This window comes from Cyanistes caeruleus, chromosome 9 (assembly GCF_971803275.1).
Source record: "Cyanistes caeruleus chromosome 9, bCyaCae1.hap1.1, whole genome shotgun sequence".
Lineage (NCBI taxonomy): Eukaryota > Metazoa > Chordata > Aves > Passeriformes > Paridae > Cyanistes > Cyanistes caeruleus.
The window spans coordinates 6,456,166-6,476,730 of NC_141709.1; the positions used below are offsets into that span (position 1 = coordinate 6,456,166).

General features: G+C 43.7%; 1 protein-coding gene and 1 long non-coding RNA gene across 3 annotated transcripts in view; one reads left to right on the forward strand and one right to left on the reverse strand.

Moving 5' to 3' along the window:
• Positions 1-8,493: 8,493 nt before the first annotated feature.
• Positions 8,494-19,521, reverse strand: LOC111932532 (uncharacterized). Of its 2 annotated transcripts, XR_015274078.1 has the most exons (7): positions 18,919-19,521; positions 17,928-18,045; positions 16,414-16,530; positions 15,882-15,956; positions 15,438-15,632; positions 14,276-14,542; positions 8,494-10,469 (listed from the first exon to the last, which is right to left on the reverse strand). It is a non-coding gene; the product is annotated as an uncharacterized LOC111932532 (long non-coding RNA). The 2 variants fall into 2 exon arrangements; XR_015274079.1 differs by lacking the exons at positions 16,414-16,530; positions 17,928-18,045; positions 18,919-19,521 and having other exon boundaries at positions 15,438-15,735; positions 15,882-16,274.
• HMCN1 (hemicentin 1) overlaps positions 19,309-20,565 on the forward strand; it is a 172,970-nt gene continuing 171,713 nt past the window's right edge. Inside the window, exon 1 of the mRNA XM_023931592.2 lies at positions 19,309-20,084. Within this exon, the coding sequence (XP_023787360.2) occupies positions 19,829-20,084 (256 nt within the window). The 5' untranslated portion in view covers positions 19,309-19,828. The remainder of the gene's footprint in view (positions 20,085-20,565) is intronic.

A 20,565-nucleotide genomic window follows, 5' to 3' on the forward strand; every position in this document is an offset into this window, starting at 1 on the left:
AATTAATAGAAATACTTTTTTTAGTTTTATTTTTTAATTTATTTCTTGTTTCCAGCTGGAAATTTAGTAACTGCACTCTAAGAGTGTGTGCATGACTGTATTGTGAAATATCATTTAATTTCTGCTATAATACAGTATTTTCTGGATATAATGTGATTCTTCCCAACCTTAGAAATCTACTGCACCTTTGCTCTGCCTTCATCATCACTATTGCTAACTAAGGCAAAATCTGCATTTCTTTTTGGGGGCTATATCTCTATACCTGTATATCTATTTATCTATGTGTTTATCACATTTAACCTCACTTCTATCCCTGTTGTGCAATAGAGATTTTCAATCCTTTAGAAGGAACTGTGTAACCTTTTTGGAGAAATCCCAAACACATTAATGCACTTTATGCTGTATTTCTGTGTTTTCAACCAGCTAAAAATTAGCCTGAATGGTTCTGTTTTCTTTTCCCCTGCATTACTTGTTACTTTGCTTACAAGTGTGGGAGTGTACCTATGAGTCTGTATTCCTGTGCAGTCTTTTGGAGATTACTTGCTGGAATCCTGAGGACCACTAATGGACAGTGATAGAACAGGTCTGCATTTCCTTTAGCCAATATTTTAAGTAGTTAATTTTTTTTTTGCCTTTTAATTTAAAATCTTTCATTTTCACTTCATTTGCAAAGTGTGACTCAACCTCATGTAAGTAATTTGTATTTTGCTATGCATCTCGCCTCTGAGGTGTTTATTATCCCCATTCCTTTTCTGCTTACAGCCAATATCATGCATTTTGCTCCTTTGATTAAATAAACCCTGAGCCTTGTACATATTGAAGCTTGTCACCTTATCAGTTCCCGGTTTCATATGTACTGTAAGCATAAATAAGATATTGAGTAAAATCCTTGTGTGCTTAGAATATCAATCAAAGTGTTGTCTACACAAAGTTGTTGGTAAAAGGAGAGGAACTGGTTGTGTGCAAACCCCTGCCTTGCTGCTGAGTCTGGTGCAACACAGGCTCTTGTGGGGCAAGGTTGGTATTTGGTTTTAATATATAAATTATATATAAATATTAAATATTTAATATTAAATATTAAATATATACACCCAGCACTCAGGAAAATAACACCTTACTTGGCACAGACACCCATCTGCCTGCTGGCACAAGCAGCTTGTGGCCACTTTTTATTCCTTTATGAACATTTTACCTGTTCATTTCTGTTCATAAATGGATTTTCATGGATTCCTTTTCTGCTTGCAAGTGAACGAGTCATGGAACAGTCCTTGCTCTCTATAGCAAGAAGGTGAGGATTTGTGCATTTAGGAATATGGGTCCAATGGAACTTCTGTGAAGAGCCTGATTCTTTGTAATGGTTATACTCATCACATAGCAATGTAGAACAGTTAATTGGAAAAGTTAATGTAACAAATCTGGCTGTGACTTGACTTTCTGCTGTCATCACATTTTGCATTGAATTTAAAGTGAAAATACTATCTTATCCCTGTCTACACCTGCACTTCATTGAAGGTCAGTGAATAAAAGCTGACTTATAAGGATGAATATTTTGTATTGGAAAACACTTAAACTAGATAAACACAAGGCATAAATCCAAACTAGTTTCTGTAAGGAGCTGAATAACTGTTTCATGCAAATCTTATCAGAATATTCAGCATACAGAAAGGTTTGTGCCTCTAAATGACACAAAATATTTTTCTCTCAATATATGAATATTACTATAACAGTAGGGCAAGACTTTAAACGGTAGCCTCAGTTCTCAGAAACTGCTCATCATCAGCATATTTGTATTGAATAAAAAAATGGACATTCCAGCCTTTGACTTACCTGCTCAGGAAATCAAAGGCAGTGAGAGAATATGAACATTCTCTGCTGCAGGTGCCTTCAGGAGGAGCTGGAAGTATTGTCTTGTAGGGGGGTGGTTGCATTTGGATCCCATGATTTATCAGTTGGAAGTACACAGGAATCAAGTAAGTGATGGGTATGTTACAACTATTTTAAAATTGCTTTTTTGCATTTTTATTTTTTCTTTTCTGTTGGCCTGGCTTTTTTGGAAGCATATGAATGCTCTCAAGGTGGGAGGTCTTCACAGTTTGGACTCTTTTTTATTTATCAAAGTTTTCATTGTTATGTGAGCAACTAAATCTGAGATGTGGAACCAGTTATAAAACATAAAGAGACTTGGGTAGTCTGTAAGTGTTTTTTCAGCCATTGCCAGGAAGGTTAAATAGGAGCAGATGGTGGTGGGGGGTAGTCAGGAGGAACAGTAGGTTGTTCCCAAAAGAATGGGGCATGGAGATTGACTTTATGGATGTAATGAAGAAGTCACAGCAGGATTTCTGGGGGTTGTAGCATAAATAATAATCTCTTGGGCATTACACATACCACATATTTAATAGCCTTTGGAGGAATTGCCTATTTTGTTTGCCAGTTGTGAACTACTTACATTGAAAGACATTATTCCTCCTGAAGGAGACTTTCTGTGTCTAATCAGATTATGGCACAAAGATCTTTAGTCCTTTCCAGCATTTGGGAAAAAATACTATTTCCCACTACATTTCTATACTTAATTCTTGAGCCTGCCTTAGATCTGTGGCCTGTTATTTCCTATATATAGCCTATTTATAATCCCAGTTAGAGATATTACAGCTGCTTCAATGCCAAAGGAAAAAAATCAAACACAAGATTATTAAATCTAATTTTCTTCCCTTCATGTGAAACAAAAATACAATGTTATTCAAGCTAAGGCAAAAATGTGGGAGAAGTTGAAACAATTTGGGCTGGCTCATCTGTTTCTAATTTAACCAATAACCTTCTAAAATTCCTCAGAACTGTTCATTTTACCTTTTTCAATGGGGAAAACATCAATGGTTTGGAAGTTTGGCATACACTTGAAATGTTTAAAAGGATAAAAAGGTGACCCAGAGTGTTTCTGGACTGTTTGCTCAGTGTCAATTCTGGTAAGAATTCCAGGGCAGGCAGCTCCAGACCAAGGGAGCGCTGCATCAAAGCATTACAGGCTAAAGATGGAGTTGATGCAGTCAGGGGATTTTGTGGAGCATAGGTATTGGGGGTTGGGTGTCCTTCCTTTTGTTCCGTCTCACCTATGGAATTTTTTTGCACATCAGTTGCGGGAAAACCTGATTGATGGTACTTGGTAAGTGCTTGAGAAACACAGGGAGTTTAGCTGGGCAGGGGCAGCTGGAGACTGGCTGGTTTCTTAAGCTGGAGAGGAAGACTCAGAGCTGTTGCGGCTTGGAGAATTCACCATCACCCAGACGGAGCTGCTGCTTCTTCTTCTCCTTCTTCCCTCTTCGTTGGTGGCCTCGCACCCCCTGTTCTGCCGGGACGTGTGGCAGTGACAGCCACCGCCGTGGAGCTGCTGATCCATCTCAGCCACCTGTCTTGGATCTCTGCTCATCCCTGCTGTCCCAGCCGACTGTTCCTCAGAGCCCCGCAGGAGCACCGGGACTGACTGCCCGAGGGGTTTGTGAAGCAAAGCCTCTCCTCCATCCCTTCCTGTCTCGGCAGAGAAGGCTGTGACGGGGTCCCTGGTTCTGTTTTCTTGCTAACGCTGTAGTTACTGTTGTTGATTTGCCTTGTTATAAATACTAGTAAAGAACTGTTATTCCTATGCCGAGATTTCTGCCTGAGAGCCCCTTGATTTTAAATTTATAGTAATTCGAAGAAAGAAGGTCTACATTTTCATTCCAAGGGAGGTTCCAGCCCTCCCTACCACACCTGTCTTCCAAACTAAAGCAATAGGCTTTGTTAGTGGGCTGAAGCTGAAGCAGGGAAGATTTAAAGTAGCTACTAGGAAACAATTCTTGGCTGGTGAGTATAGTGGGACACTAGCACAGAGTGCCCCGAGAAGCTGTGGCTGCCACTGGATCCCTGGAAGTGTCCAAAGCCAGGTTTGACAGGCTTGGAGGAACCTGGATATTATAAACAACTCAGACCCTGGGTGGGAACGAGTTATAAAAGTTTTATTGAGAACCAAATAAAAACACAAAGCAAAAGGGGCAGCGCCGGGAGCTTGGCTCGATGCCAGGGGCTCATTCACAAAAATGGCAGCTCTGCTTTTACACACCTGGGAAATTGCATTAGCTACATGAATATTTATGAGCAAGTCATACATATTTTAATATTTTCCTTATATATATACTTGGCACCTCCTGAGGTCTGCCAGTTGGCCCTTCTGCGTTGTCCATTGGTGGAGACCTCATCAAGATTGGAGGTGAGGTGTTACCATGCCAAGTTCCCCGGCAGCAAACTTCCCCATCCCCTGCTGCCTCTTGCAAGGGGCAAGCATACACCCTTCTCCGCACAGGCTTTGACAGCTCTGTCGGCCAGAGCTGCTAGGCAGCAACCAAGGCGGGTGTGTGTGGAAAGGATTGAAGGCAGAATAGGAAAGGGTTCAAAACCAAACTGAAACAACAAAGGACATGTTAAAAGAACCCCAAACTTTAACAGAATTTCTTTAAACATAATTGATAGCTTCCTCTCATTTGCATGAGCCAGTTGTGACACCCCATATATAACACTGGGTTAGTGGAAGGTGCCCCTGGGATGGTGCTGGATGAGCTTTCAGGCCTCTTCCAACCCAAGCTATTTTATCATTCTGTGCTTTCAAAGGCAAAGCTTTCAGCCCAAGACATCAATCCCTGACTAAGAATCTCTGTCACAAAACTGTAAATGTGTCCAGCCACACAGCTGTGTTTGTGAGCACGATGCATTGCTCTGCCCTGCCGGTGCCACCGCTGTGGCACTGACCCGGCCCTGCGGGTCACGGTGCCCGCTGTGCCACCCTCGTGTGCCGTGTGGGGCTGGGGCTGCAGGGCCGCGTTCCCCTGACGTCACCGGCCTTTCTCCGCCTCACACCGCCGGGCTGTGTCCCCTCACATTGCCAGGGAGCCCGTGTCTCTTCGGGTAGGTAAAATGGACTTTTGGGGCTAATTGTTGTAATTGGACTAAGCGTTGTAAAGGTCTCCACCTCGTGGCTGTGCTGTGCAATAAGCCAGCAGCACCAGACATGGCTGGAATTTAACTTACCAGTCATGTAGGCGCTTTGCACGTTTTGCTTACTTCCCTAATGAGCCTTTTGGGAATATTAAAACCGTGTGAGAGGAATGTGAGGGATGGTGTTAAAGCAGTGGTGTCCCGGGCTGCCCTTTGACCCGGTCACAGAGTCATAGAATATCCTGAGTGGGAAAAGACCCACAGATCATGGAGTCCAACCCCTGTCCCTGCACAGACACCCCAGCAATCCCACCCTGTGCACCCCTGGGAGCATTGTCCAAACACTCCTGGAGCTCTGGCAGCCTTGGGGCTGTGTCCATTCCCTGGGGAGCCTGGGCAGTACCCACCACCCTCTGGGGGAAGAACCTTTCCCTGATCTCCAGCCTGGCCCTGCTCTGGCTCAGCTACAGCCATTCCCTGGCTCCTGTTCCTGGGCACAGGAAACAGAAATTGGAGCTGTCCCTGTGCTGTTCCTTGGGAAGAGCTGCAGCCAGCCCCTGGTGAGCTCTGCTCTCAGTATTCTCCAGCTGAACAAGCCAAATGCCCTCAGTCGCGCCTTGTATGGCCCCTCCAGACCCTTCACCATCAAGTCCCTCCTCTGGATTTTTCTCAAGGAAGTTGAAAAGAGGAAGAGGAGGATGCTGCTTGCATTCCTTTGCATGCTGTGCACACTTTGTTTAACCTCTAGCAGACCTTAAGCAGACTCGAGAGACACCAGTCTGGGCTGGCTGGCCATGCCCATGTGCTGTGTCATCCTGTCCCTGTACCCCATGAGGCACCTCATAAGTGCAGATCAGCACTGGATCAGACTGTGGAACAGGTGGCTTTCTGGTCGGGCAAGGGGAAAAGCAGCTGAAATATCTCAGATGGCATCAAAGAGCTCTGATATAGGCTGGTTTTGTAAATGGCTGTTGGCTGAGAGGAGACACTGAAAACAACTTGTAGAAATCTTTTGACTAGATATGGCTGGCTTAGCCATAGTTTAGAAGTTCTAGAATATAACAGAGTATTTCAGTTGGAATGGACCACAAGAATCATCAGCCTAATTACCTGAGCACTTCAGGGCTGACCAGAAATTAGTGTGTTGTTAAGGGCATGTTCCTAATCTCTCTTGAACACTGACAGACCTGGGGCATCCACCAGCTCTCTGGGAAGCCTGTTCCGATGTCTGACTGCCTGCTCAGTACAGAAATGCTTCCAAATATCCAGTCTGAACTGCCCCTGGCACAGCTTTGAACCATCCTGACCCTGGATCCTGGGGAGAAGAGCTCAGCACCTTATTTTGCACATTCCTTCCTCAGGCATTCCTCAGTCTCGTCTCTCTAAACTAGACAAGCCCAGAGCCCACAGCTGCCTCTCCCAGGACCTGCCTTCAGCCTTGTCACTGTCCTCTGGATGCATCCAAGGACCTTCACATCCTTCCCCAGTCTAGGGACAGCCCTGCACATGGGGCTCCAGGTGAGCCCACGCTGAGCCCAGCAGGACCATCCCCTTTCTGGATCAGGGCACCATGCTGTATGCCATGTCCTCAGGATGAGATTTGCCCTCTGCTCTTCCCAGTACTGCAGTGAGATTCTGGCCACCTCATGTGACACAGAGAGCAGCCTGAGGCAGAGGATGATTGAATTCCCACTTCCTTTCCCAACCGGGCGCAGCTGGACCTTCTGAGGCAGTGATGGCAGGTCCCAAATGTGCTCTTCCCAAGAGGGACAAACACAATGGTGCTGCACTAGGCTATCCGTTGTAAGCAGAACTTGTTTTTCCTTTTCACATCCTCCATCTTTGTCCCCTTCTCTGAAGGAAACATGAGCTGCTTCTCCAGGACTGTACACAGCTGTGGTTTAAACAGTGCTGTTTGATCCTGAAGGCTGGTATTCCAAAGAGATTAGGGATCTCTATTTGATCATGAGAGCTGGGGTTCTGCTGAGGTTTGTACTAATCCTCATTTCCCACTTAATAAGGTCTTTGAATATGTACTGAAAAGGGAGTTTTGTTTAAAAAGTAAAATAAAATTGATCTTTGGAAGTCCCAAGCTACCCATGTCACATTAATATTCTCCACTTGTATGCTTCTTCCCTCTCTCTAAAAGAAAAACCACAAGCTTCATCAAGACTCTAAGTGGATTTAACCAGATCAAACCCAAATAGATCCTCTTTCTTTGCCAGGTCAATTTAAAAAAAATATGACAAATCCAAATACTATAATTACTAATATTAATTGAAAATAAAGTGTGGAACACTTACTGATTTTATCCATCCTTCAGGATGATAGATCAAAGTATTAATTTCAAAATTACCTTTCTGACAAATCCAGTGAGAATGTAAACAACTTAGATATTGAACGAATTTTTTGTACATTAGACTCATTTTTCTTCCCAATTTCTTTCTCAATTCTCTGGCAAAATTTTCCTGGTCTGAAAACAGTCAAGCCCATTCTTAACCCACCATTCCCATTTCAAAGCTCAGGAGAAGAATTCCCAGCAGTTTAATAACTGAGTTGTACCTTTGGGTTTATGCACATGCTGCTTTGTTCCAGCCCATGAGCTCCAGAAAGTATCTCTAATCTCTGCCTTTGTTACCATGGCCTGGCACTGGGAGATAAGCTTTCATCAAAAGCAGAGGTGTGACTGTGCTATGGGAGCAATATTTGGTGGAGCAGTTTCTGCTTGATTAATAAAAATTAATAATTTAGAGAGCCAGTAATCATTACAGCTGGGTCACTTTGAAATCAGAATAGTGGGTAACAGGTGATTCTGAGCCCAAAAGGGCAACCAAGGGAGGTAAGATGGGGTCCTGAGCAAACTGATCCAGTGACATCCCTGCCTATGGCAGGGAGTGGAAACGGACAATCTTTAAGGTCCCTTCCAATCCAAGCCATTCTGGGAAATACTGGAAAAATACAAATACTTGTGAAGAGAGCAGCTGTTTTACTTGAGAGCTCTGTACATCCAAACTCCATTCAATATACAGAGAAACCAGCTTTAAGCACTAAACCAAGAGTTTCAGTGGTACCATAGCAGTTTCTATCTGATGTCTTGCCCAGACATCAAAATTTTACTGCCTGCCTTTTTCTGAAGGCTGTTTTGTTAGTTAAATAATTAAAAATCATACAGTCACAGAATTGTTTGGGTTGGAAAGGATCTTAAAGCCCATCCAATCCCATCCCCTGGCATGGGAAGGGATACCTCCCACTATCCCAGGTTGCTCCAAGCTTTCTCCCACCTGGCCTTGGACACTTCCAGGGATGGGGCAGCCACAGCTTCTCTGGGCACCCTGTGCCAAGGCCTCACCACCCTCACAGGGAAGAGTTTCTTCCAAATATTCCATCTAAAGTTATTCTCTTTCAGCTTAAAGCCACTTCCCCTTGTCCTGTCACTCCATGCCCTTGACAAAGTTTTTTTCCAGGTTTCTTGTAGGTCCCTTCTGCAGAACAACTGTGGCATCAGTGAAATAAAACTCCCATATTTAAAACCAATTACTGAAACCTTAGAATATTTTATTTTGCAAGAGACTGTAAACCTTCTACTTCCAGACTTTTTTTTTTTTAAATTTAAGACCCTTGAGAACAATCCCTTCATGAGGACATCTACAGTAGAGTTTCTAAAATATATTAGAAGTATACATTGCCTATTACTACTTATTGATTTGCAGAGAAGGTTCACTCCCTGCTTCTTGGGTTCTGTGCTGGGAAAGTCATATTGAGCATCACAGAGTGGCACTACCGGAAGAGGTTAGTTGGGTGCTGAATATTGCAGTTCAGCTGTGTATTCACTCTGTTTATTCTGGTTTTGAAGAGTGGATTTAAAAGTACTTTAACCAGAACAAAAAATACAACAATAAAAATGGTAACTGCAAGCAACAGGAACTAAAAGACTGTAACAAGAATCTAAAGAAGTCTGCAGAAATGCTTTGATCACAAGAACACTCCCAAACCCTGCAATACTGCCACTGGTGTTATTAAGCAAGAATAAATTTTATCTTGGGATTCAAGAAGTATAACAAAAAATATGATGCACTACCTTCCTGTAAATTATCTTATTATACACACAGAAGTTTATATTTTAAGTTATTAAAGTGTGAGTATCTTAAAAATCTTCACAGCAGCTCAGGAAGGCTAGGCAAAGACAGTAGGTGATTCTGCAGACACTTGAGATGTTCTGTGGCTGACAGACATGGAAAGAGCACTTCCCCTCACCTTCTGCTCATCTACAAGCCATGGAAAGGAGAGGTCTCTCTATATTTTACTTACTAGATTCTAAAACTCATGAAAATTAATTTATTACTGTTGTTACATGTTAGTTAGTGGGCACAGACAGGGGTAGAAAGGAGTCATACAGAACTTTGCCAGCAGACCCATGTGCTTCAGTAGCAGTCCTACTAATCTAGGCCCTGCATTTTTGGAATTATTATACATGCCAATATACATGGCACCCTAATCAGTGGATTCAGAAACTCTCCCAGTGAAAATTAAATACAGAGACAGGAGAAATGGGAAAGTTGATCAGGCTGCCTGTGTCTGGAGTGTGGCCTCTCATACTGAAGGAGCAGCTTATTCTGAGTCTGAACACATTATTGCCTGGTTAAACAGGAATGGTCTGATCCAGAGATGGCGGGAAAAAAAGTGAAGGAGCCCCTTCACTTCTTGAGGCCAGGAATGTGTTATTGTTTGTATTTAACAGGAAACATTATTTCTGACACCTTTCAGCATAACAGACAACCTTTTGCTTTCACTCTTAGACCCAGAAGTCTGAAGGCAGGAGGTAAACCTGCCCAAGACTAGAGCACTGAAATAAGACTGTCTTTTTAGGTGTAGCTGTGATCATTCCTTATAGGAGCCGTTCCTGTGCATAGGCCTGCCACTGCAGTTGCAGGAACAATTACTTTTCCCAGCTCAGCTTATGTCAATTACTCATGATGTGAATTTACCAAGATTCACTGTGGTTCTTCAGAAAGGACTTGGCATTGAGTTACATGAAGTGAATCTGCTGCTAACTGTTTTGGAGCACAGACAAACCACAATCAGTGACCAGAGCATTGCTTGATGCTTCAGTGCACTGGAGCAGAATGGGCTTGCTTGTCTCACATGCTGCTGTAGCTTGGCTCCAAACCAAGTTTCTCTCTTGTAAGTCAGGCATTATAAGAGAAATCAGCCTGTCACAGGGCACTGGAAAAGCTCACTTTAGATGGAGGTCTTAGAGTAGTGACAGGAACCACTGCTGTGTTCAGACTGTGCCCAAGGGATTTGGTGACCATAGGGGAATAACCTCTGCTACTTACAGCTGACTTTAGCCCCGCACTGCTGCAGCATCAACCTCCTGAGGTCCATTCACAACCTAATTTGACACCCACTAGAGCTGCAGGCCAGTGGGTCAGCTTTGGTACATGTTACAAGGTAAAGCTGAACAGCCTGCCAGGGCTTTGCAGACCAGCTGCAGCTGTAGCTGTGGGTATCTGTGAAAACAAATAGATAGATGTTCTCAAGTCTCAGAAAATGAGCTTGAAATCCTAGCAGCATAGACCTGTGGCTCCTGGTCTCCAGTTTGCATAGCTGCAAGCCTGGTTGCCAGGCTCAGAGCATCAGCATCTCACCCAGCCCCATCTCAGAGCCCTGCTCTGTGCTGGGTTCACTATCTGTGACCAAAGAGTGGCCACAATCAGAATGGTGTCAGTTCACCTGTGCTAATTCAGAAGCCTGGTCCCAAGTAGTGCCAGGGGACATTCACATTGGATATTAGGAAAAATATCTTCATGTAAAGAGTGGTGAAGTACTGCCACAGGCTGCCCAGGGCAGTGCTGGAGTCACCATTCCTGCAGGTGTTCAAAAACTGAGCAGACGTAGCACTTCATGATATGCTTTATTGGGCATGGTGGGATTTGGTTGAAAGTTGGACTCAATGGTCTTAGAGGTCTTTTCCAATCTTCATGATTCTGTGATTCCTTCCATCTTTGATGCAGAGCTCCTGATACTGCTGGTTCCTACTTTGGGCACCATTTGGCTCACTGCACTGAGCTTTGCAAAACCAGTGCAGAGAAGGGTACAGATGGTCTTGTCTGGGGCAGTGAGTGCTCTTGGAAACACCTGAGTTCTTTCAGTGGAAAGCCAACAAAATCACCTCAGAGCAGACATTTTATCTGGAAAATTTCAAACTAGACCATGAGTCTAACAAAAGAGTAAGGCCCTGACAGCAGATTTGGAATGGAAACTGCCAGGTAACCTGATGCCAAATGATTAATTAGCCATTTCTGTCTGGTGTGTGTGTGTGTGTGTGTGTGTGTGTGTTAACAATTATGTTTTGTAAGAGGAAAACTTTTATCACCCTTTCCTATGAAAGGCTTTTTATTCTTATTATGAATAAAGACTCAAGTCCACTCCTATTTAACTCATCCCTTTAATCCTAGAAAATGCTATGCCTGACAGAAGGCTCACATTTCACAGTAGAAGGAGAAACAGACAATAATGAAAAAATTTATATGCAAAACATTCCAAGTTTTCAGAACACCTCTGTTATGCCAAGAAGAGTGTGACTGTGGAGAATACAGTCTATGCTGGTAGTAAAACAAGCTCTCCACTACCTAGAGGTCTTGGAAAGTTATCCTTGTTAACTGCTAGGGAGGTGCTAACTTACACTCTTGTAGGATTTTAAAGGACGCTTTGGTCTTTAAGGGCTTAAATGTAAAAACTGAAACTGTAGACTAAAAAAAATAACTCAAAAATTATAAACTCATAAATTGGGTGAACTTGGTTTCTTCAAATGCCAGGAAAACACATCTCACATTCCTGAAGATATTTAGTGCTCTGTGGCTGAAGAAATCTAAAGCAGGATTTTTAATAATGTGAGAAATATTTAAATTAGCCAAGTTGACACACAGACAAAAATATAATATTGGGATTGGAACTGTGAGCTAACACTTTCATTCAGATGAGGATAGGTGGGGAGAGAAATGCCAAGCAATTTTCATCAGTCTCAGCCTGTACAGACAGGTGCCTGGAATCTGGACTTACGTTTGGTTTAAAACATAATACCTTTCTGACAGACTTAAAAAGGAGCAAAACCACAACTCTGGAGAACTAAACATTTATTTTCTTCTTTGTTGTGAAAATGGCACAAACACCAAACTCATTCCCATTCCTAGAAAGGTTTGAGGCCAGATTGGACAGGGCTTGGAGCAACCTGGGCTAGTGGAAGGTGTTCCTGGCAGGGGCTTGGAATGGGATGAACTTTAAGATCCCTTCCAACCCAAACTTTTCTAGGATTCTATGGTTTGTTGTTCCATGAAGTAGTTTTATTTCATGATTTATGATCAAGGGGTGCCTAGATCTCTTTCACTTCAGCTTTATCAGAATACACCCACAGGACAGCTATATCTAAATTCTGTCATGGGGTGTTGATGTGATGCTGAACCCTAACTCACTCCTCCTGAGAAATTAAAACTAGAAGAGTTCATTCCAAGGCACGAGGTGCAGTAATTAAGCTCATCTATCAACTGTATTCCAGAAGATAGCTCCTGGTATGAGAGGAATGGGATGCTTTATGATTTTATCTATGGTTTGAGTGTCTGTCATTGACTCCAAAACAAGTTTTTGTCTGTAAAGCCAAGTGCCAAAGTAGCTGCCCTTTGTAACTCAATTACAATTCAAATATGTAATTCAAATATCAAATACTATGATATCTGAAGTAATTTCCTCTTCTTTCAGAACCTATTCTGGGTGTAAGCCAGGAAATATTACTGCTTGCCTGACAGATAAGAGATTGCAGAGCTATGTTCTGGACTAATTCTGTTAGCACTGCATCAAACATTGAACCTCAGGTCCCTCTGCAGTGTATAGGACTTGCTTTAGTAGTAAAATAATTGAGAATACTTATGCATCTCCAAAGTTGCTGTTACATGTTATAGATTGTCATGTGATGGAACTTTTTTAGATTTTTCTGAATAGAAAAGTTAATTTTAAGTAATTCAGAACTATTAAGGAGACAACAGAAAGTATTAAATGCCAGATTTTCTATTGTCAAATTATTAAACAAATCTATCACTGAATCAATTTTAAAATTAGTTTACTCTAAGTAAATACATTTCCCACCCAAATATAAAAATTACTCTTGCTTTTTGAATTCTCTTATCACTAGAATCTCTGTGCAACTTAATTTACTTTCCAGAAAACCTTACTGTAGATAAGACTTGTGTAAATATTATGTACAAAACATTTGGACATAGGGATGGGTCTGTGTGTATCTGTGGTATTTGCTGCTATTTTAAGGCTGTTTTCAATGTCATGTGTGAAAAGTAATTTCATCCTATTATTCTCTAACTTTATTAAAAATAAGCCTAAAATTCATCCTTTCTATAATCCCTTCTCACAACATTTCGTTGTGATGTACCAGCAGAGGGAGATCATGTTCTTGTTCTTCCTCTTGCTTTCCTAACACACCTGGTTGCCTAATTGTAAATGTAGTGATAACCTTGACATGGCAAATAGAATATCTTGAAATTCTCCAAAATACAATCCTTGTAAATGACAAAATTTTAATACACCTTGCAAAAATATTTTTCAAAAACTTTCTGTATGCAACAGGCAATTACTCCAGCAGTGAAAGCAGTAACTGTGTAGTAATTTTATCTGTTTTCATAGAATCATGGAATTGTTTAGGTTGGAAAAGCCATCCAAGATCATTGAGTCCAGCTATTCCCCACCACTGACCCCAGCGCCACATCCTCACATTATTTGAATACCTCCAGGGATGGGGACTCCACCACTGCCCTGGGCAACCTGTTCCAATGCCTAAACACTCTTTCCATGAAAAAATTTTCCCAGAAATCTCCAATCTAAATCTCCCCTAATGCATCTTGAGGTCATTTCCTGTAATTCTTGTTTTGTTACCTCTGTACATCTTGTTCTCTATAAATATAACTTGATGTAAAGTTCATGCACGCAACATAATGCATATACATGGGGATTTCTTGGAGAAATCAAATGGGAGATCTCCATGGACTGGAAAAGGAGCTCCAGGTGTTTAGGGTGGATGTGGACACACATGGTCAGTGGAGATCCTGATATTTTAGGAGCAATGAACCCCTGCCCCCACTGCCTCATGCACTGTATTTAATACACAACCACAAGTAAGGTTTTCATGAGGACCTGGCTGTGGGTAAAAATAGCTTGGAATAACGGATAATTGGCATGAATTCCCCATGTGCAGAAATAAAAAAAATAATTACACGATTTATTAATCTTCGTGGAACTGATCTTGAAAAATTACCTTTATGGCATGGTTCTTCTTCTGGTTTCAGTGTGTTCCCAGTCTTTTTATGGAGAAATACGGTACTTTCTCATTAGATATTTAATAGCTTGAAATCTTCATTCATCAGTTTATCTTCTCTTTTGTTTTTCCAAGTAAGCAGCAGAGCAGGTTCTAACTTTGTCCTGGTCTTGCTCCATAATTGTATTAATGAAGGCAGCAAGTCCGCTTCTGAGCCAGAAACAAAACTTTTGACCCCTGACTTCTATGTCATGATCACAGGATGGCCTGTTTTATAAAACAAATGTTTTATAACCAAAAGTAAAGTGATTTCATCTTGCAGATGAGAGATGATTCAGTGCTACAGCAGGGTGAAATGGTCTCTTGGCTCAAGCACAGGGTTTGTTAAACAAACTATTCCAGTTGCTACAGCTACTTATGCCTGTGTCTTACTCTTTCACTGGGAGAAGTTTGAAATGTCTTGAACTATGAATCAAACTGACATTTATATTTAAGCAAACCTCCGTGGAACAGAAAGAAGATTCAAAATGGCAGAAGTGTCTCTGCAGGACTTCTAGATTCTTCATAATGTAAAACACAGCATGTTAAAATACCTATTTTTTACCACTTTTACATTAAAAGCTGCCTGTCATCAGAAATGCTTGTAAAATACAGGGAACTGCTACCATTCACCTGTCTGCTTTGATGCTGCTGTAAAGCATTAATTGGCAAAGCCATGAAATATTACAGCAGACTGAGTTTAAAAATGAAGCAGAACCCATAAAACACAGGATGGCCAGAATTCAGCCAGAATTCAGCCAGACACTATAGGTATGAACATTTCAATACAGATTTCAGTTCCAAACTTATCACTTTATAGATGTAGGGTAGGACCAGGGAACATAGCCTGTAGCTTAGTTTCAGATTCAAGCCTTTTGGGAAAGTAGAGATCAGAAACTTGCAGTTTTTCAGCACCTGGGTTATGTAATAAAATCATTCCTACACAGATGCAAGAATCCAAGGGTTTGTTTCCTTAACTAGAGCAAGTTGTTCCTAGTCATGGATTCTGGAGAAAATTCATTATGTATTACCCTTTCAAAGAGTCAGAAGTAGAACTAAAGTTACATACATCCCATTTTTATATTAAATCACATTTTTCATATTGTTGGCAAAGGTAAGGTACCTCACAGGAAGCTGTGAATCCTCTGTGACTGAAAGACCTTGAGATTGTTCAGTATAGAGGCTCCTTGGTTCTGTCTGCAGGACCGCTTTTAACCATCTTCAGTGAAATGCCTTGGTCACAGAGCAGAGATGAGTACTAAAAACACACTGTCCATGTTTGAGAGCAGCTGCACAGATGAAAACCACAGGGCACAGGCTGGAAAAGGGTCAGAGTCCCTTCAGAGTCTGAACCCTCATCATATAATGGCATTCATATTACAAAATCTCCCCCAGAAGTTGTGCAGGTCTTTTCATGTTCTCTGTAGATGAGTATGAAGATTATAACCATATAACCACAGATTAATCTATCAGCTCTTTCTCTTTTCTGCACTTTGCTTATCTTTGATTTTTCTCTAAGCAGCAGCTCCAGTGAGCTGCATTACCTGTTTCCAGGCTCCTGACATACCTGCTAATTCCTGTTGCAGCATTCCTGTCCTGGGATGGCACTTTAACCCTGTCCCTGCCAAAAGCAGCATAGGTTCTGCCTGCATGAAAGATTTTGAGACAAAAAAAAGTTTATTTTTAGTTTTAAAGCAGTGAATTTACACCTCTCATATCCAGGACCAGAGTGTTTGCATACATAAAATACAAAGACAGGACTAAAGGCTGGCTAAAAAAATAAGGTCAGTGAACTGGAGAGATCTCACTCTGCAATACACACATTTCTCACAGGGAGAGCCAAAGCCACCTACCCAAAACAAACAGCAACTGTTCCCTCCTTTTCCACAATAATCAAGTTCAAACACACACACACACACACACACACACACAAAAAAAAAAAAAAAAAAAAAAGAAAAAAAAAAGAGAAGGGATGGGATGGGACTTTCAGGACAAGTTGGAATAAAAGGTATAAATGCATAAAAAGCTTTATGGAGTTCAAGAGGAAACAAAATATTGCCAAATGTCTGTGACAAGGCAGCCTAGAGTATCTGGGATACGTGCAGAACTTGCTGGCCAGGAGAGAGGTGTCGTGAGAAAGAGCTCTGGTGGATGCAGCCTGCTGCGAGTGGTCCACGGGATCCCAGGAGGAGCATCTGTTTTGGGACCAGCAGTTGCTGTAATTAGAGAGCAGCATCAACTTTAAAAACAATCATTTTGATGTTCTCCTTCAGATGGAAACTTAGGTTTTTGAAGTAGAGTCTTGTTTATTATAAATGAGGATGAAACAGACAGCTCTTTCCTCATTAGCAGCCACTGGACAGTAACTATTTTTAGCTGCAAATTACCAAATGGGGCAGATCCAGACAGAAGCACAAAGGGTGAAAAGTATTTCCTTCCCAATCTTTTAAGCTAGTATATGAATTTTATTTGTTTTAACTGAGATGAGCTAGAAAAGGAATTAAACAACTTAGTTCTTTACTCTAAAGCTAATACTTTACAACTGTCCAAGATAAATTCATAGGGAAAGACTCATGGACTGCTTGGGTTGGAAGGGACCTCTAAAGTCAGCTGTCCCACACTTTGCCCACACTCGGTGTGAAAGTACAGGAGTGTGGTGGCAAGGGTTTACACTATTAAGACCACATCTGTTGGATGCTTTCATGCTACCAAATTGCATAAAGAAAATGTTAAATTGTAGCCCCAAAACAGGCACAAAAAGATGATCAAGGTGAAATTAGAAATGCTTAGAATTAGGAAGTGAGAATACAACTGAAATACCTGTGTGTATGAAGGAGACTCCAGCAGACCTTGTGAGGGTGGTACCCACTGTGTCAGAGCCAGGCCTGCTCCCTCTGGGGTACCCTGACCCCGCTCCCCTCCATGTCCTGCCCACACCCTGATAATCCCCAGGTGTTCCTGTCTGGGAACTCCCACAGTGCCATGGTCTGACCTCAGAGTGCCTGTGCTTTGCTCTCATTCTGGCATCATGTCAAAACCTTACTGTAGAGCATGTCAGAAGGAACACAAGGATTTTTTTTCCCATAGATTAATATTTGGCAAACTATGAAAACCACTTCATTGGAGAAGAAGAAAAAAAGTTGTTCCTCTTGCTACAGGACTTTCTTCCTGAAAATTTCAGAGGCCTGCTGTGAATAATAGTGTCAGAGCTTCCAACTGCAAGGCTATTTTATAGTGGAAAGTATGAGGCAACCAAAACAAATATCAGTTTCCACTGTTACAAAATAAAGATTTTGCTTTATGTTGTACCTTAAAAGCCATGTTTAGGGACATGTGTTTTGGGACACAGAAGTAGGTACCCCAGAGGGTTATTTTTTCATATAGGCATTGGGTTTGTTATTTCTTGTTCACAGAAAATTGGGAAGTAATTTGAGACGGAAAGAACACGACGGCTTTATGATACAAAACATAATAGGATTTTGTCTTCCTAAAGGACTAAAGGCAATCCTTAAATGCAAATGCTGCCAGTCCTTAGGATGTTTGAAATACATATTCCTATTTAATGGCGTGAGTGCATCTCTCCTTACACAATTTGCGAGTATTTTTGACAAACCTGGTCCTAGTTTTCTGCTAGCAGAGTTACAGATGAGACAAGTTTTCCATGGTTTTGGGTTTTATTGTGAATGCTTCGCACAGCTCTGGTTATGCGCTTCCTTCTCATGACATCAGTGCTGAAGGGGAGAAAGAACGTAAACATCTGCTTTTTATAATTCAGTTCCAGGCTTATAACTTGATTAGGATAAGCAATGTTTCTACATGATTTATTTTCCAGTCACAACAATGCACAGTTTTAGCAGCAATTTGAAGATTAGTAAAATAAGGATGGAAACTAATGAGGTAAATCCTTCTTGATGGTTTACCTTTCTGAGCTGCACTGAACATTGTGCAAAGGCTGGGGATTTCCCTTCCACTTGGTGTTTAAAATGATGTCCTGTTACTCCCCACAGTGCAGGATGCAGCCCATGGAAAGGAGGCTTACACAGCATTACTGAGGTGAGCTGGAGCAAAGGGAATTTGGCTCCTGACTCTGTAGAGCCTTTCTGTGTGGCATTGAGTCAGGACAGAGTTTTCCAAAGATGCCCCCTGGGAAATTGCTGCATCCCTAAACAACTAAGAAGGCCTGAAATATAAAACCTTTAATCTGTTCCACTGCCTGAAGCAACCACTCTGGTTGCTTCCTTTCCTTTGTTTTCCAGGCTTTTTCTTGCACCAGGAACTGATGGTGCCTGAAGTCATGGTCCTGGTCACAATCTAGAGTCTTTCCTACTCCCTTTAAACTATTAAATTTAAGGATATGCTCATGAGCACTGAGGAGGGCTTCAGTAGTTACGGACATGTAATTGAAACCAAGGGACAGCCAGGGCAGTAGTGCATGTCACAGTGATTTCAGTCTTGTATCACGTTTCCAATAATAAAACACTAAAAAATCACAGAATCTCAGAATGGTTTGGGTTGGAAGAGACCATAGAGCTCACCCAGTCCCACCCCATGCCATGGGCAGGGACACCTCCCACTATCCCAGGTTTCTCCAAGCTCTCTCCCACCTGGCCTTGGACACTTCCAGGGATCCAGGGGCAGCCAGGGTTTCTCTGGGTACCTTGTGACAGGGCTTCCCAACCCTCACAGGGAAGGTTTCCGTTCCAATATCCCATCTGACCCTGCTCTTCTGGGACGAGCCGGCACCGCCACCCTCACCTGCGGCAAGTGTGGGCACAGACCCCGGGCCGTGAAGGACAGGTCCTGCTGGGGGGTGGCCGGGGCGGGGGGTGGGAGGACTCCAGGTGAGACCGGAGACCCGGAGGTGAGGGAGGGACCCCCTAGTGAGGGCGGAAACCCTGAGGTAAGGACAGCGACCCCGAAGTGAGGAGGAGATCCCAGGTGAAGGAGGGACACCGAGGTGAGGGCAGGGGCCGCAGCGGGCCACGGGAGGCGGGACCAGGGCGGGCACCACCTCAATCCACAGCCGCTACTCCCGGGGCGGCAGCCATCCGCCGTTCCCATCCCCGGGGGCTCCGTCCCCAGCCCCGGCCGGCAGCAGCAGCCCCGCGGCACGGCCGGGGCTCAGCCCTGTCCCTCAGGGCGGCGCTGCCCCAGCCCTGCCCGGTAGGGAAGGCGGAGCGGGGCCGCAGCCGCGCGCAGACAAAAGCGGCGGCGCTTCCTGCTCCGCGCCTGAGGGGAGCGGGCGGTGGGCGACGAGCTCCGCTCGCGGTCTTTGCTCCCCTCGGTCTGTTCCCGCTCTCCCCAGTTTATCTCAGCGCGCTCCCTTGTCCGTCCTGGTATATACCCGCGCTCTCCCCAGTTCTTCCCGGGTCTGTCCCCGTGCTCTCCCAGGTCCCTTCCGGAGCTATCCCCGTGCTCTCCGCGGTCCGTCCTGGTCTTTCCCCGCGATCTGTCCCCGTTTCCCCGGCCCGACTGCCCCCAGTGCCTTTCCCGGCCGCCGAGGGTGCCGGCGCGATGGCTGTCGGTGGGAGCCCCGGGGCGCTGGGCACGGTGCTGCTGCTGCTGCTCGCCCTGAGCGCCCGAGCCGTGCCCGAGCCCGAGGCGGTGCCCGAGGGAGCCTCCACCCTGGCCTTCGTCTTCGATGTAACCGGCTCCATGTACGACGACTTGGTGCAAGTTATCGAGGGCGCATCCAAGATCCTGGAGACATCGCTGAAGAGACCCAAGCGGCCGCTGTACAACTTCGCGCTGGTGCCGTTCCATGACCCAGGTAGCGGTTCATCCGGTGGGCCGAGCGGGACCCGGGCCGGGGCGGGCAGGAGCCGGGAAGGGCGGCAGGGAGCTCACGAGTGCTGGTACAAGGTTGTTTCCTGCGCTTGCAGAGACTGGAGCCCAAGTATTCTTGTCCCGTCCTAGTCCCTGGCGCACGCGTTTCTCTGCAGAGGGCGAGTAACATTTTGTGACCACCACCTCCCTATCTCTCTACAAAGCTTTCCAAAGCCTTCAGGATATACTGGAGTGGACTCTAAGTGCACTTTGTGCACCACGGAGTAGCTTAAGGGATCAAATATTTCCCTTAATTGTTCTGATACGGGCTGGAGTAGGGTCAGTGAACTGCACGTGTAGTACTAATGGTGCTACTGAGTTTTTTTCCAATGCCCTTCTATGGGAGCGCAGTTAAGAACATGCATAATGCTGTTGCACTCCTCCTCCTGTCTCATTATCCCCTGTTTACATTCAGAAACTTGCAG